We start from the raw sequence: 15,577 nt of genomic DNA on the forward strand, positions 1-15,577 counted from the left end.
GTGTGGAGTGCTGTGAGACAGGCTGCAGAGAGGGAGTGCAAGAGTGGGAAGGGAAACATAGGTTCAAATAGACCCAGCCCTGAGACACCAGGCAAGGTCATTTGACTCTAAACAATTGGTTTATTGCTCATTACAGAACATCTCCCTGGTGCTTCCTGCTCCCTACCGTCTCCCCTCCCCCTTTTCCCAACCACGATTCCCTCTCCCTGCCCCCTTCCCACTCTCAGGCCACAATAGCGACCCATATCAGAATCTTGCCTAACAAATCTTTTGGAACCCTTTGAAAAAACAACAAGCAGGATAGACAAAGGAGAATTGGTTGATGCTTTCTACTCTGTTGGTCAGACTCAACCTAGCTGTCTATGTATATGCATGTCAGGCCAGTATGATATGGAGAGCAAGCTGTTGCCCTTGTAGCAGGCTCCCCTTCTCCAGGCAGCTGATAAATCCAAAGGAATGACAGAGACTGATACAGTTTGGCACCAGCAGCATCACAGGAGTTGCCAGTCAGCTTTGCACTCAATGTAGGACTGCCTTTGGGATTCCAGCTCCAGAATTTTCCTCAGAATTTATTCTTGAAGCCTTCTCCATGACTGGGTATAGCCGCAAGGCAGTGGAGGTTTGAGATCAAAGTTTTCCTTCTACCACTGACCTGTAATTTCCTGGATTATTCCTACTGCCTTCTTATACAAAGGAAGGGTAGCTATTCTCCAGTCTTTTAGCACCTCATTGAGGCTCAGGTGGAATATATTTCAAAACTAAATTTTTAGGGGGCATACTGAGGAATTGAAAGGTACCACATAAACAAAAGATTCCCACAATCTCTCCTGTCACCTTGAAATTATGCCCCAGTATTAATTAGCTCTTTCCACCTTGAAAGGAGTCTTTGGCTGTCCACTCGATCTACGCTTCTTACATTCATTCATTCATTAAGTGCCCTGTTGTATTGACACGGGTGATCATGCTCTATGACCATGATTGTTCTTGACAAATTTTTCTACAGAAATAGTTTGTCATTGCCTTCTTCTGGGCGTTGATTTTACAGGATGGGTGACCCCAGCCATTATCAATATTCTTCAGAGATTGTCTGCCTGGTGTCAGTGGTCGCATAACCAGAACTTGTGATGTGCACCAGCTGCTCATACGACCATCCACCACCTGCTCCAATGGCTTCATGTAACCCTGTTCGGGGTTGCGGGCATGGGGAGGGGGCTAAACAGCTGCTACACCTTGCTCAAGGGTGACCTGCAGACTAGCAGAGGGAAGGAGCTCCTTACACTTCCTTTCGTAAAGAAGTATCTCCACGCTGCCACCCAAACTTGTATACCTTTATCAAATCATCTCCCAACCCCCTTCTCTCCAAATGGAAAAGTCCTAGCTCTTTCAACCTATCCTCACAAGATCTGCTCTCTAATCCAGGCAGACCCCTGGTAAAACTCCTCTGCTCCCTCTCAAAGTGTCCACATCCTTCCACTAATTAGGCAAGCAGAACTCATAATTTTAAGGGACCCAGTTTTATGGTGATTAGAGGGAAGCATAGAGGGTGATGTCAGAAGCAAGTTGGTTTTTTTACACACCAAAAAAATCATGGTCCTGGGAAACGCCCTGTGAGGGGTGGTGGCAGATGCAGCTATATTAAGGAAATTCAAGAAACTCTTATACGTGGATGATAAAAGAATGGAAGAGTTGGAAGAGTTAGATTGACCTTAGAGTAGGTTAAAAGGTCAACATAACATTGTGGGCTAAAGGGTCTGTACTGTACTGTGCTGTAATGTTCTATCTTCTAAGTTCTAGAATTGAACACAATACTCTATGTGATGTGCAATATACTGTGCTAGGAGATAAGGTTTAAATAACTGGTTAAAACATAAAACTTAACAGAAACTCATAACTATCTTATTGCATACCTTTGTATTCACCTCATCCTTCTTATCGGAAGCAATCACCGTCCACATGTCATGGCAACCAGGAAGTTCAAAGGTTGTCACCACCTGGGCTCGGATACTTCGCTGTTTGAAGACAAAGCACAGGGTTATCTGATTAGCTCACCTTTCAGAACAATCACCATTGCACGCACTCTGGCAAGCCTCACTATTGTATGGGACAAACATTTTTAAGGGGATTTAAGCACTTAAAATATCCATTTTAAGGGAATGCTACTCTGGAGCTTCCCATGAGGAAGTGGAATAAATTGATCCAGAGATCAGTCACAAACAAATTTCTTTGGAATGACAAATGCTTTGCCACCTTGCATTATCTGCTGACCCAAAGCAAAACCAATGCTCAGATTCTTTGTAGAAGGCATGGCATAGTCGCAGCAACTCAAATCGGAGAAGGCAAAGTGTCTACGGGATAGAAGTACTGTAGCAGCATGAAGAGACCCCACCATCCAGGTCATGCTCTCTTCTCACTACGGCTGTTTCCATTTAGCAAGATAGATAGATAGATACTTTATTCATCCCCATGGGGAAATTCAACATTTTTTCCAATGTCCCATACACTTATTGTAGCAAAACTAATTACATACAATACTTAACTCAGTAAAAATATGATATGCATCTAAAATCACCCTCTCAAAAAGCATTAATAATAGCTTTTAAAAAGTTCTTAAGTAGTTTACTTAAATACAATGACCTTCTTTCCCACACCACCAGGTTAAGGAACAGTTATTACCCTTCAACCATCAGCTCCTGAACCAGCATGGATATCTTTACCTACAACACTGAACTGATTCCACATCCCTCTTTCCAGGACTTTACAACTCAGGTTCTCAGTTATTATGTTTTAAACTGCATAAATTGTCTTCTTTTGCACATAGATTTTTAACCTTTATGAATAGTTTGTCATAAATTCTAGTGTGTCGCTTTATTTTTCTGTAAATGCCTACAAGAAAGTGAATCTCAAGGTAGGATATGTTAACGTACAGTGTGTGATAATAAATTTTACTTTCACTTTGATGAGTCATCGGCCTGGAGGAGATGGTGGCCAGCAGCAGAAGGTTAAACCAGAAGGGATATACAATAAAATTGAGCATTTTAATATCAAAACACAGCTTGACAGGAAATCACATCAGTGAGAACGGGAATGACAGTCTTTGCAAAGGAGCTTTGGATATCTTAAGTTTATAGAAACCGGATTAGGTAAGGATGGTTAAGGCAGCATTAGGAAAGTGAAGTCTTATAGTTATGGATGGGACAGTATCATATCGCCAGCAGTCGGGATTCAATTCCTGCCGTAGTCTGTAAAAGGTTTGTATGTTCATCCTCTGACTGCATGGGTTCCCTCCCACAGTACAAAGACATACGGGTTAGTAAGTTGTGGGCATGTCGGTGCTAGAAGCATGGAGACACTTGCTAGCTGACCAGCTCATCCTTGGACTATATTGATCGTTGACACAAATAATTAATTTCACTGTGTTTCTATGTACATGTGACAAATAAAGCTAATCTTTCATCTTTTAACTCAGACATGGATAAAAACCATTACTCATAACAAGTATAACGTTGTCTTCCACAGCTCAATGCTAAAGATAAAAGGTTACTTGGAGAATTGCGCTACTTGTCAAAGAGTCAGTTAAATAACAGACCTATCCTTGGGTGTTTACAGACTTTACCAATGATCTCTGGAAAAGTCCTGGTAATCCCAAGAGTTAATTTAGCACCACTGGCACTAAAATCTGCAAGAGTAATGTCTCACTAAAGCAGATAGTAGCTGGGTGCAAACTGATAACCAAGTCAGAGTTATGCAGCACAGAAACAAGCTCTTCAGTCCATGCCAGCAAACTGCTTACTTGACAAGAGTCCCATTTCAGAATCACAATCAGGTTTAATATCACTGACGAATGTTGTGAAATTTATTTTGTGGCAACACTACAATGCAATATATATATTTTTTTTAATCTAGAAATTACAATAAGAAATATACAGAGTGGATTCTAGCTCATCAGGACCAGTACATTTTGGCCCAATCAAGCTGCTGCCCCAATTAGCTGGAGTTTCACGGCAATGGTTAAAAGGTATAAAAAAGACAAACCAATGTTTAACTGAGTAACAAATTATGTATACAAATGAAAAAGTAAATTAGAACACTATCAACACTACCACAGTACTATAAAACTGTAATAGTTCCTAACAGTTGTTTTAGTGGTTGGCTGTCATATCCAACAATGACAGGGAACCTGGGCAGGAGAGTTTTTAAACGTGGAAACTCTGCTGCATGGGGCAGTTACGCTCTCGACCTCAGAAATCCAGGTTCAGTGGTACGAATAGCTGTCACAATTAGGCCTTCCTTGGTTACAGTGGGTGACCATGACATCTTCTGTGCCTCGTCATGCCCCTCACTCTTCAGATTGTTATAGAACCATCTTCCCGGTCATTAGATCTCACTGTAGATCTCATCCAACCAGTCTGCTGGAGATGATTTTGCATGTTAGGACAGGTAATCCACCAGCATACAAGGTCCACAGTTTATTTCTCCTGTCAGAGCAGGTAACCAGGTGTGCCCGCTGTCGCATGCAAACAGCTCCTTGGGGCCGCAGGTGAGATGTGAGTGTATGCTACCTTGTTCTTTTGATTGACTGTAAATGAATAAAAGTTTCCAAGGTTGTCAAGCCGAGGAGTGGTAGTGGGGACAAGTTCCCACTACCTAAACGCACTCCTCACGGCGTGTGCCTGAAATAGCCTCTGACAGCTAAGTCCAACTCCTGGCCTTCTCATCTGGCTTAGCCTCTAAGCCCGGCAGAACTGTTTCTACTGACAGGAGAAGGGGCAAAGGTGAGTCCTGGCACTTTAAAACCAGTGCTTCTGGTAGATGGAGCTCATCAGCCTGGGATGACAGTCCATCTAAGAGAGGGAAAACTCTGATTTAAAACCTTGCGGCCATACCCACCTATGGGAAAGGCTTTGGGAGTAAACGCTGAGGACAAATCCGGAGCTGGAGTCCCTAAGGCAGTCCGACGTTGCCTTCAACCTCGTTCTGGCAACTCCCTCGACGTCACCGGTGCCAAGCTGTATCGGCCCTTGCCCTTCCCTTGGACAACGTCGGTGGCGTGGAGAGGGGAGACTTGCTGCTTGGGCAACTGCTGGTCTTCCATACAACCTTGCCCAGGCCTGCACCCTGGAGAGGCTGAAGCAAAACTTTCCAGGCGCAGATCCATGGTCTCGCGAGACTAACAGATGCCATTCAAATTAATAAAATCAGTGCAGACAATGAACTACCTTCATACAAGTTTTGATAATTGCATCCTCCAAATCTTCATTTTCATTGTAACATTCAAGATGATTGCTGACACCTTCAAATTCTTCGTAGCCCTAACTGGTTAAAGTAGTGAAATCATTTCATTCTCACTCCCGTCTGTTTCTGCATCTACAAGTCCAAATGCTTGAAACTACAGTGAACAAGATTGTTCTGAATTGTCTATCTGCTTATTTCTCACCAACTATCAATGACAAAAATCACTGCCTTTTAAACAGAAGCACACACAAGTGTCGCTATTTCAAGACTGTTCACTCTAAGCACAGGTAGTGTGTCATGGCCACACAAGTGCACGCAACTGATGCTAGTTAGAAACTGTTCGACAACAGTCTCCTGCCTACAATTAAGTGGCACTGTGTCCCAAATAAACAAAGGGAATCCCATCTATTTTCTCAATGAGTTTTTGTTCTTTAACAGTTGTCCCAAATAAGCAGCTGCCCCAATTTACCAGAATTCACCATATATAATAAAAAATAAATAAGTAGTGCAAGAAGAGAGTAAAAAAAATAAGAACAGAGGTAATGCTCATGGATTCATTATCCATTCAGAAATCTGATGGCAAAGGGGAAAAAGCTGTTCCTGAAATGTTGAGTGTGTGTCTTCACGTCCCTGTACCACCACCTAGATGGCAGTAACAAGAAGAGGGCACGTCCTAGCTGATGGGGATCCGTAACGATGGATGCCTCCTTTTTGAGGAATCACCTTTTGAAAATGTCCCCGATACTGAGGAGGCGAGTACCCCTGCTGAAGCTGGCTGAGATTACAACTCTCTGCAGCTTTTTCCAATCCTGCACAGTGGCCCCTCCATATCACACAGTGATGCAACTAGTTTGAATCTGTAGAAATTTGGAGAGTTGCTTGTGACCTACACTGAATGCTAAGCTTGTAAACCATAAACCTTTTCTATCCATGTACTTGTCCAAATTTCTCTAAACATTGGAATTGTATCCATCTCTACCACTTCCATTGGCAGCTTGTTCCATATACTCACCACCCTCAGTGTGGAGAAAACTTACTCTTTAAATTGTTCTCCTCTCGTCGTAAATCTATGGCCTGTAGTTTTAGAACTCCTCTACACTGGAGAAAAGACTATGACCATTCACATTTTTTAAATCCCTTGTGATTTTGTATGCCTCTACTGTCACCTCACAGCCTTTCACTCTGGGGAAAACAGTACCAGTCTCTCCTTATTGTTTCTGCAAAACCCGTCAACCTTTTCTGCATCCTCTCTAGTTTAATCACATCCAATCCTTTCTATAGCTGGTTGAACTAAACTGCGCACAATACTCCAAGGGCAGTCTCATCAACATTAACATAATGCCCCCAACTACTGTACTCAGTGCCCTGATCGATGAGCCATACATCTTCTTTGTCACCTTGTCTACCAACGTTGCCACTTTCAGAAGAACGAGGGGAGAGTTTAAAAGGGGGAGAGAAGGAATGTCTCATCGAAACTTAGCAAATTATGAAAAGGCCTAGATAGAGTGGATGTCTTCTATAATGGGGAGTCTTAGACCTGCGGGCACAGCCTCAGAATAGAAGGATGGAGATGGGAAGGAATTTCTTTAGCCATTGGGAGGTGAATCTGTGGAACTCATTGTTAAAGACAGCTGTGGAAGCCAAGTCATTGGGTATATTTAAAGAGGAGGTTGATAGGTTCTTGATCAGTCAGGGCATCAAAGGTTACAAGGAAAAGGCAGGAGATGGGGTTGAGAGGGATAATAAATCAGATATGATGGAATGGCAGAGCAGACGTGATGGGCTAAAATACCCAATTCTGCTCCTATGTTTAATGGTCTTTCTAGGGGGCAATGCATTTATATCTCCAAGGCCTCTGTTCTACAACACCCTACAGCCTGCCATTAATTGTGCATGCCCAGCCCAAAATGCATCGCTTCACACTCACCCAAGTGAAATTCCACTACAACTTCCCTCTTAACCTAACCAGATTCAACCTCTCAGATACATACCACAGGCAATTTACAATGGGAAACTAACCTATGAAACTCCACTACAGACTGTCCCTGTTGGAAACCAATGACGTACAGAGACTCCTTACAGAACAACACTGGAGTTGAACTCTGAACTCCGGAACACCCCGAGCTGTAATAGCATTACTACCATGGTGTCATTTCTAGGATCATTCTTGTAAATCTCCTCCGGACCCTCTCCAATGCCAGCACAGTCTTTTTCAGACATAGATCCCAAATGATGCCGTTGATTATGCAAGAATTCTTAGGTTAGAAAGGAGAGATAAATCAGAGTGAAGAAGTCAAGAGTTCTGCAGCTTTGCTTTGAGGAGTTTTGGAGGAAATGAAAGGTGAGCTGATTCCAGCTGTATTCATAACACCCAGGAACTCAGTAAGCCAGGCAACATCTACAGAGGGGCCTAAACTGTTGACATTACAGTCCGAGTAGTGTCCCATATCCTGCACTACTTTTTTTCTACCTTCTCCCCAAGATCCACAAACCTGACTGTCCAGGTAGGCCCATTGTTTCAGCTTGCTTCTGCCACAGTGAACTCATGCCTATATAGCTCAATTCCGTTTTGTCCCCCTTGGTTCCGTGATGCTTTACATGTTCTCAACCATTTCAATCACTTTAAACTCCCTGGCCCTGATCGACTCATCTTCACTGTGGACAGACAGAACCTATAGACTTCCAACAGTCCTGATGAAGGTTCTCGGACTAAAATGGCGATTGTTCATTCCCCTTTATAGATGCTGCCTGTCCTGCTGAGTCCCTCCAACATTTTGTGTACATCATTCAAGGTATGCAGAATATCAACATATGCAGAATATCGTGCTTATAAGACAACAAATGCAGTTAGATAAGGTTGCATGCATGCATGCAAAGTCTTGTCAGAGTCTAAGCTGATATCAAGAGGCTGAGTGCAGCCCATTACCTGCAGAACAGAGAGTGCACCATTCTTTCCATATCCTGAACATACCACTACCTCCAGGTCAGGCTCCGGATTATTCTGAAACTAAAAACAAAATGAAAGGTTAAACAAAATGCACTGAGACAGAACGCAATATAGAAGATGCAAATAACTCATACTGACCACCACCACTGAGCAGGAGCTTCAGGAGCCTTAGGTCCACTCAACCAGGCTCAGGAACAGTTAGTACACCACAACATCAAGCTCCTGAGCTAGTGTGGAAGACACCACTCACCTCAACTCTGAACTGATTCCACAACCTACTTTCAAGAACTCTACAACTCATGTTTTCAGTATTAACTAACCATCTGTTTATTTATTACAGTCTTCTTTTGCACATTTATTGTCAGTTTCTGCTTATGTATAGATTTTCATAAATTTTACCGTATTTCTACATTTTCCTGTAAATGCCCACAAGAAAATTAATCTCAAGATTTATTATATTAACATATTGTACTTTGATAATAAACTTACTTTGACTTTGGAAATACCATATGAATCTGTCAAATTTCCTTTTAAAGAACAATAATTACACATCATCCCAAGATGTTGATGATGTCACTATTGACTTCCCCTGGCAGAGGGATGAGATCTGCACTAACTGGGCTTGTCTCGCAAAGGAGTTATTTCGTAAAAGTAAAGAACAGCAAGGTGTTTAAGATAACCGTGCAGGACCATTTGGCTAAACTGTTATTGCAGAAGGGGAGGGGGTATTCATCCCATTACGTCCATTCTGGCTCTCATTTAGAAATACCACCAATTCTGTTAAGTCATTCAAATCCACCCACCTTACAGGCAACATACTTTGGGTGTTAACCACCTTCCGTGTCAGAACAGCTCCCCTTATAATTTAAAGATTAAAGAAATTATTTGTCACATGTACATCGAAACATCGAGTGAAATGAGTTGTTTTGTGTCAGTGACCAGCACAGTCCGAGGATGTGCTGGGGCACCAACACAGTATGCCCACAAATTACTAACCCTAACCCATAACTTGGGAATATGGGAGGAGGAAACTTAAAACAGCCACAGGGAAGACACACCAACTCCTCACAGGCAGCAGTGGAATTGAACTCGGGTCACTGGCACTGTAAAAAAGTTACATGAACCACTACACTGACATGCCACCCGAAGTTTAAAATCTGTGTCCCTTGGTCACAGATTGATCAGAACACAGAAAATGGCCTTTCAGCCCGTCAAGTCTGAGGTGACCATCAAGCACTCATTTCCACTAATCCTACACTGCCCATTTTCATTCTCCCTTCATTCCAATCCACCCATCCCCAATTCTACGGCTCACCTACATACAGTGGTACTTGAAAGTTTGTAAATTTTCTCAATTTCTGCATAAATATAACCTAAAATGTGATCAGAGCTTCACATAAGTTCCAACACTAGATTAACCCAATTAAATATCACAAAAAATGATGCAATATTGCACATTTGTTGGGGAAAAAGTAGGTGAACCTTTGCTTTCAGTAACTGGTATGACCCATTTGTACAGCAATAACTCTAACCACACGTTTCTGGTAATTGTTGATCAGTCCTGCACATCAGCTTGGAGGAATTTTAGGCCATTCCTCCTTACAAAACTGCTTCAACTCTGGGGCGTAAGTGGGCTTCCCTGCATAAACTGCTTACTTCAGCTCTTTCCACAATGTTTCCATAGGATTAAGTCAGGACTTTGACTTGGACATTCCAAAACATGAAATTTCCTTTGCTTTAACCATTCTTTGGTGGACTAACTTAACTTAAATGTTTGGTGTCGTTGTCTTGCTGTATGGCCCACTTTCGCGAGTTTCAGTTCACAGGCATTTTCCTGTAGAATTTGCTGGTACAATTCAGAATTTATAGTTCCATCAAGGATGGCAAGCTGTCCTGGTCCTAAGGCAGCACAGCAAGCCTAAATCATGACACTGCAAGCACCATGTTCCACAGATGGGATAAGGCTCTTGTGTTTGTCAAACATAACACTACTCATTTAAGCCAAAAAGTTCTATTTTGGACTCATCCGTCTACAGAACATTCTTCAATAGCCTTCTGGCTTATTCAGCAAACTTTATAGAAGGCAGCAATGCTCTTCTTGGAGAGTAGTGGCTTTCTCCTTGCAATCCTACTAAGCACACTATTGTTGTTCAGTGTTTGCCTGATGGTAGACAAACGAACACTGACATTAGCTAATGCAAGAGAGGCCTGTAGCTCCTTGGATGTTACCCTGGGGTTCTTTGTGACCTCCTGGAATATTACACACCTTGCTCTTGGAGAGATTTTTGTTGGTCAACCAGTCCTGGGGAGAGTAACAACGGTGTTGAATTTACTCCATTTGTACACCATCTGCCTGACTGTGGATTGGTGGAGCCCAAATGCTTGAGAAATGGTTTTGTATCCTTTTCTAGCCTGGTGACCATCAATAACTTTGTTTTTTCTGAGGTCTTCAGAAATTTCCCTTGATCAAGGCATGGCACACTTCCAAATGTGTGGTGAAGATTTACTAGAATGTTATCTGGGTTTCAGCACCTAAGTTACAGGGAAAGATTGAACAAGTTAGGTCTTTATTCTTTGGAGCATAGAAGGTTGGTTGAGGGGGGACTTGATAGAGGTATTTAAAATTATGAGGGGGATAGATAGAGTTGATGTGGATAGACTTTTTCCACTGAGAGTACGGGAGATTCAAACAAGAGGACATGAGTTGAGAGTTAGGGGGCAAAAGTTTAAGGATAACATGAGGGGGAATTTCTTTACTCAGAGAATGGTAGCTGTGTGGAATGAGCTTCCAGTAGAAGTGGTAGAGGCAGGTTCGGTATTGTCATTTAAAGTAAAATTGGATAGGTATATGGACAGGAAAGGAATGGAAGGTTATGGGCTGAGTGCAGGTCAGTGGGACTAGATGAGAGTAAGCATTTGGCACGGACTAGAAGGGTCGAGATGGCCTGTTTCCGTGCTGTGATTGTTACATGGTTAAGATCAGACTTTGATAGTGAAGACGCAGGTTTATGTTCTTTAAATAGGGCAGGGCTTCCCACACTCACATCTGATTGTCACCTGACTCTAATTTCCCATTTAAATGAACTGATAATCCTAGAGCTTCACATACTTTTTCCAATAAATACATGTGATATTAGATTATTTTTCTCAATAAATAAAGTATAATGCTTTTGTGTTATTTAATCGGGTTCTCTATCTAGTTTTAGGACACGTGCAAATCTGATCACATTTTAGGTCATATTATTCAGAAACAGAAAATTCTAAAGGGTTCACAAACTTTCTAGCATCACTGTACAAGTTACAGCGGCCAATGATCTGACTAACAGGTGGCACAGTAGCATTATGATTAACAAACAGTTTACCAGTGATCCCAATCAGGATTCAATTCTCGCTGCTGTCTGTAAAGAATTTGTGCGTTCCCCCATGTCTATGTGGGATTTCTTGGAGTGATCCAAAGAGTTAGTAAGCTGCAAGCACGCTACGTTGGTGAGGGAAGAGTGCCATTACTTGCAGGCTGTCCATCACAACCTTCCCAACACATTTCACAAATACATAGACATATACTTATGACAAACAAAACTATTCTTTAATCTCCTTTAAGTCTGTCATTCTACTAGCCCTTTCTTCATCCCCAACACTCTTTGGAAAGTGGGAATGTATCCGATTTTCTCGTAGGTGGAAAAATCCATACCCAAGACACTACCCTCCCACCCAGATAGATTGACTTGCTGCATTTTTGCTCTTCTTCTTAGCAACCAATTCTCACTCACCTCTTCAGAGAGGAAAGCAGGTTCTCCCATGGAAGCATTCACGCAAGGACCAATATTCAATATACTGTCACAGACCTGCAGGAAGACACCAAGGTTAAAGCAGAAGTTGATAGGTTCTTGATTAGTCAGGACGTTAAAGGTTATGGAGAGAAGGCAGGGGAATGGAGTTGAGAAGAAAATAAATCAGCCACAATGAAATGGCAGAACAGAATCGACTGGCCGAATGGCCTACTTTTGCTTCTATGCTTACGGTCTTAAGTAAATTACTTTGATAGTAGGGTAGCCAGGGTATTTTCAAAACAGGATTTCCTTCTTCTTCAGTCCTTTACCTCTTCCATCTATCACCTCACAGCTTCTCACTTCATGCCCCATCCCCACCCACCATTCCCCTCACCTGGTCTCACCTATCAACTTATACTACCCTCCTCCAACTGTGCCCACCCCCTATTCTGACTTCTCTGCCCTCCCTTACCAATCCTGAAGGGCCTCGGTGTGAAACATCGACTGTTTATTCATTTCTGTTGATGCTGCCTGACTTGCTGAGCTCTTCCTGCATTTTGTGTTTGTTGCTCTGGATTTCCAGCATCTGCAGAATCTCCTGTGTTTACAGTTCAAATTCTGGGTTTTAGCCCGTAGTGAGTCAAGGTATAGATAATAATATAGACTTTCAAATCATAAAGTTCCTCAGGAAGGTAGCTCAACATATGTAACAAAAAGTTTGAAACAAATAGACAGACTTGAGCACAAGAATTTCTGCAGATGCTGGAAATCTTGAGCATCGTTGTATGCTTTAATGTACAAGTTTTATTTTTATTTGGAAGTGCAGCTTAGAGTAGGCCCTTTTTGACTGCACTGCCCAGCAACCCACCAACTTTAACCCCAGCATATTCACAGGAAAACACAATGACCAATTAACATATTAATCGATATGCCTTTGAACTGTGGGAGGAAACAGGAACAGCAGGAGGAAGCCCATGTGCATGCGAGAAGAAACGCACAAATTTGCTTGCGGTTGATGCCAGAATTTATACCCGACGCCTTAAGTTGTAATAGCATCCTGCAAATTATTAGCTACCATGGCACCCCGTAATAAGTAAATCTGAATCTGTGCTATTTTGCAGCATTTGCAATATTTTGGATCTCCATGGTCACTGGCTCTCCATTAGCAGTGCAAGGCAAGTGAAGACAAGTTGAGCTTATTGTTATATGATGAGTGAGGATGCCCTTGGCTTGTGACTAATAACAGAAACTCAAGAGATTGCAGATGCTGGAAATCTACAGCAACGCACACAAAATGGTAGAGGAACTCGGCAGGTCAGGCAGCATCTGTGAAGGGGAATAAACAGTCAATGTTTTGGGCTAAGACACTTCATCAGGACTCAGGTTCAAAACACTACAGCACAGAAACAGGCCCTTTGGCCCATCTACTCTGCCGAAATGTTAAATTGCACCCAGACCATTGCTCTCCATACCCCTCCCACCCATGTACCAAAAGTTGAAATCAAACCCAAATCTTACCACTTCCCTGGCAGCTCACTTGCACCACTCTCTGAGTGAAGACCCTTCATGCTCTCCTAAAATATTTCACCTTTCACCATAAGCCTATGACCTCTTGTTCTAGCCTCACCCAACCTCGGTGGAAAAAGCCTGTTTACATTTATCTTGTCTATAACCCTCATCATTTTGAATACCTCTGTAAAATCTCCCCCATTCTCCTATGCTCCAGAGAACAAAGTCCTAACCTATTCAACTTTCCCTATAACCGAGGTCAATTCCCAGCATTATCCTTATAAATTTTATCTGTACTCTTTCAATCATGTTGACACCTTTCCTGTGGGTAGGTGACCAGAACTACACACCATACTCTTCCATTCACAGCAGGAACACCCAAAATTAACAATTCTTTCTCCTCTTTGGTCACCTCAGTTGTGACTATGCAAAGAGAACAATTTGTCACAAGGAAGTGCGTCCCTGCTGAAATACAGACATTATCTATTAGCAGCAGCTTTGCATGCATTGTTAAAGCCTGCAGGGTTTCAAAACCATTGAAAAAAGTGGTGAGTGTTGTCCACTCAGCCAGCTCCATCATGGGCACAACCATTGAGCACATTTTCAAAAGGCAATGCCTCAAAAAGGTGGCATCCGTTATTGACGACACCCATCACCCAGGACATGCCATCTTCTCACTGACGACACACACTCAACATTTCAGGAATAGTTTCTTCCCCACCACCATCAGACTTCTGAACAGTCCATGAACCCATGAACATTACCCCACTATTTTTGCATTACTTATAAGAAATTTATAAGAAATGTATAATAGCAAATAACTTAATAGTAATTTTTATGCACCGTACTGCTGCCGCAAAGCAAATTTCACGAAATAATAAACCTGATCCTGATGACAACTGACGAATCACATCGTACCTCAAAGGAATAGGTGGCTAGCTGAGTGCCTGATTGGGCCTCGTTCCCGTATACTTCAATCTCATCCATGTCATCCAACAGAGCAACATCACCAGCTGGAATAAACAATAACCATCGAGTTAAAACCTAGAACGAGAGATCATAGGTTAAGGGAAACCCAATGGGGAACTTCTTCACTCAGAGGATGGTGTGAATGTGGAATGAACTGCCAACCGAAGTGGTGAATGTGGGTTCAACTGCAACAATTAAGATAAAGTTTGGATATGTATTTGGATGGGAAGGGTAAGGAGGGCAATAGTCCAAGTGCAGATTGATGGGTTTGGCATGGACTTGACGTTGCAAAGGGCCTGTGTCTGTGCTGTAGTGCTCTATGACATAGGGTGGTGAAGTTGGAGAACAATCTCTCTCTACTGCTGGTGGAAGCTAACTGTGAAAAGAGATGGTACCGTAAGGGACAGAGGCCGCCAACCATACACCATCAACTTGTCAGCTTTCTATTACAAATTCAATTTTATATCATGACATACTGCACACTGAACATGTTGCAGCTGTGTAAACCTTTGCTTCATTCCAGTTGGAATATTATATGCAGCACCCCTTGACAGGATGCTGCCTGGATTAGAGGATACAAACTATAAGGAGAATTTGAACAAAGCTGGGTTGTTTTCTCTGGAATGAGGGAAGACCAGACACAAATTTATAAGATTACAAAAGTATCAGTGAAAATGTTATTCCTGCCAGAGCAGAATATCAAGTACCAGATGACATGTTTTTAAGGTGAGAAGTGTGAAGTTTAAAGGAGATGTGAAGGGTAAGTTTTATTTGTATCATTATCATATCAAAGTTCAAAGTAAATTTATTATCAAAGTACATACAGTGGATTCCAGTTAATTGGTCCAATGATGATCAGGGCAGCTGCTTATTTGGATCAACTGTTAAAAGAACAAAAACTAATTGAGAAAATAGCCAGGATTGCCTTCTTTTCTTTGGGACATTATGCCACTTAATTAGAACAGAAAACTGTTGCCGAACAGTTTCTAACTAGTGTTAAATATGTGGCTGTTAAGACACTAAACCATACACAGAGCAAGCAGTTTTTAAATAAAATCATTTGCATATGTTTGTGCTCAAAATGCAGTGACTTTTGTCATAGTTGGCGAGAAAAAAGCAGTAAGACAATTTGGAACTGTTTCGGTCACTG

At 42.1% G+C, this 15,577-nt stretch overlaps 1 protein-coding gene across 1 annotated transcript in view; it reads right to left on the bottom strand.

Annotated features, from left to right (window-relative positions):
• The window catches only part of cpsf1 (cleavage and polyadenylation specific factor 1), a 136,325-nt gene that overhangs the window by 55,047 nt on the left and 65,701 nt on the right, over window positions 1-15,577 (bottom strand). The window contains exons 14-17 of the mRNA XM_073055126.1: window positions 14,377-14,471; window positions 11,950-12,024; window positions 8,159-8,239; window positions 1,908-2,009 (exon numbers count right to left, since the gene is read on the bottom strand). Coding sequence (XP_072911227.1) covers window positions 1,908-2,009; window positions 8,159-8,239; window positions 11,950-12,024; window positions 14,377-14,471 — 353 coding nt within the window. The remainder of the gene's footprint in view (window positions 1-1,907; window positions 2,010-8,158; window positions 8,240-11,949; window positions 12,025-14,376; window positions 14,472-15,577) is intronic.

The sequence above is a fragment of the Hemitrygon akajei genome, chromosome 8 (genome assembly GCF_048418815.1).
Source record: "Hemitrygon akajei chromosome 8, sHemAka1.3, whole genome shotgun sequence".
Taxonomy (NCBI): Eukaryota; Metazoa; Chordata; class Chondrichthyes; order Myliobatiformes; family Dasyatidae; genus Hemitrygon; species Hemitrygon akajei.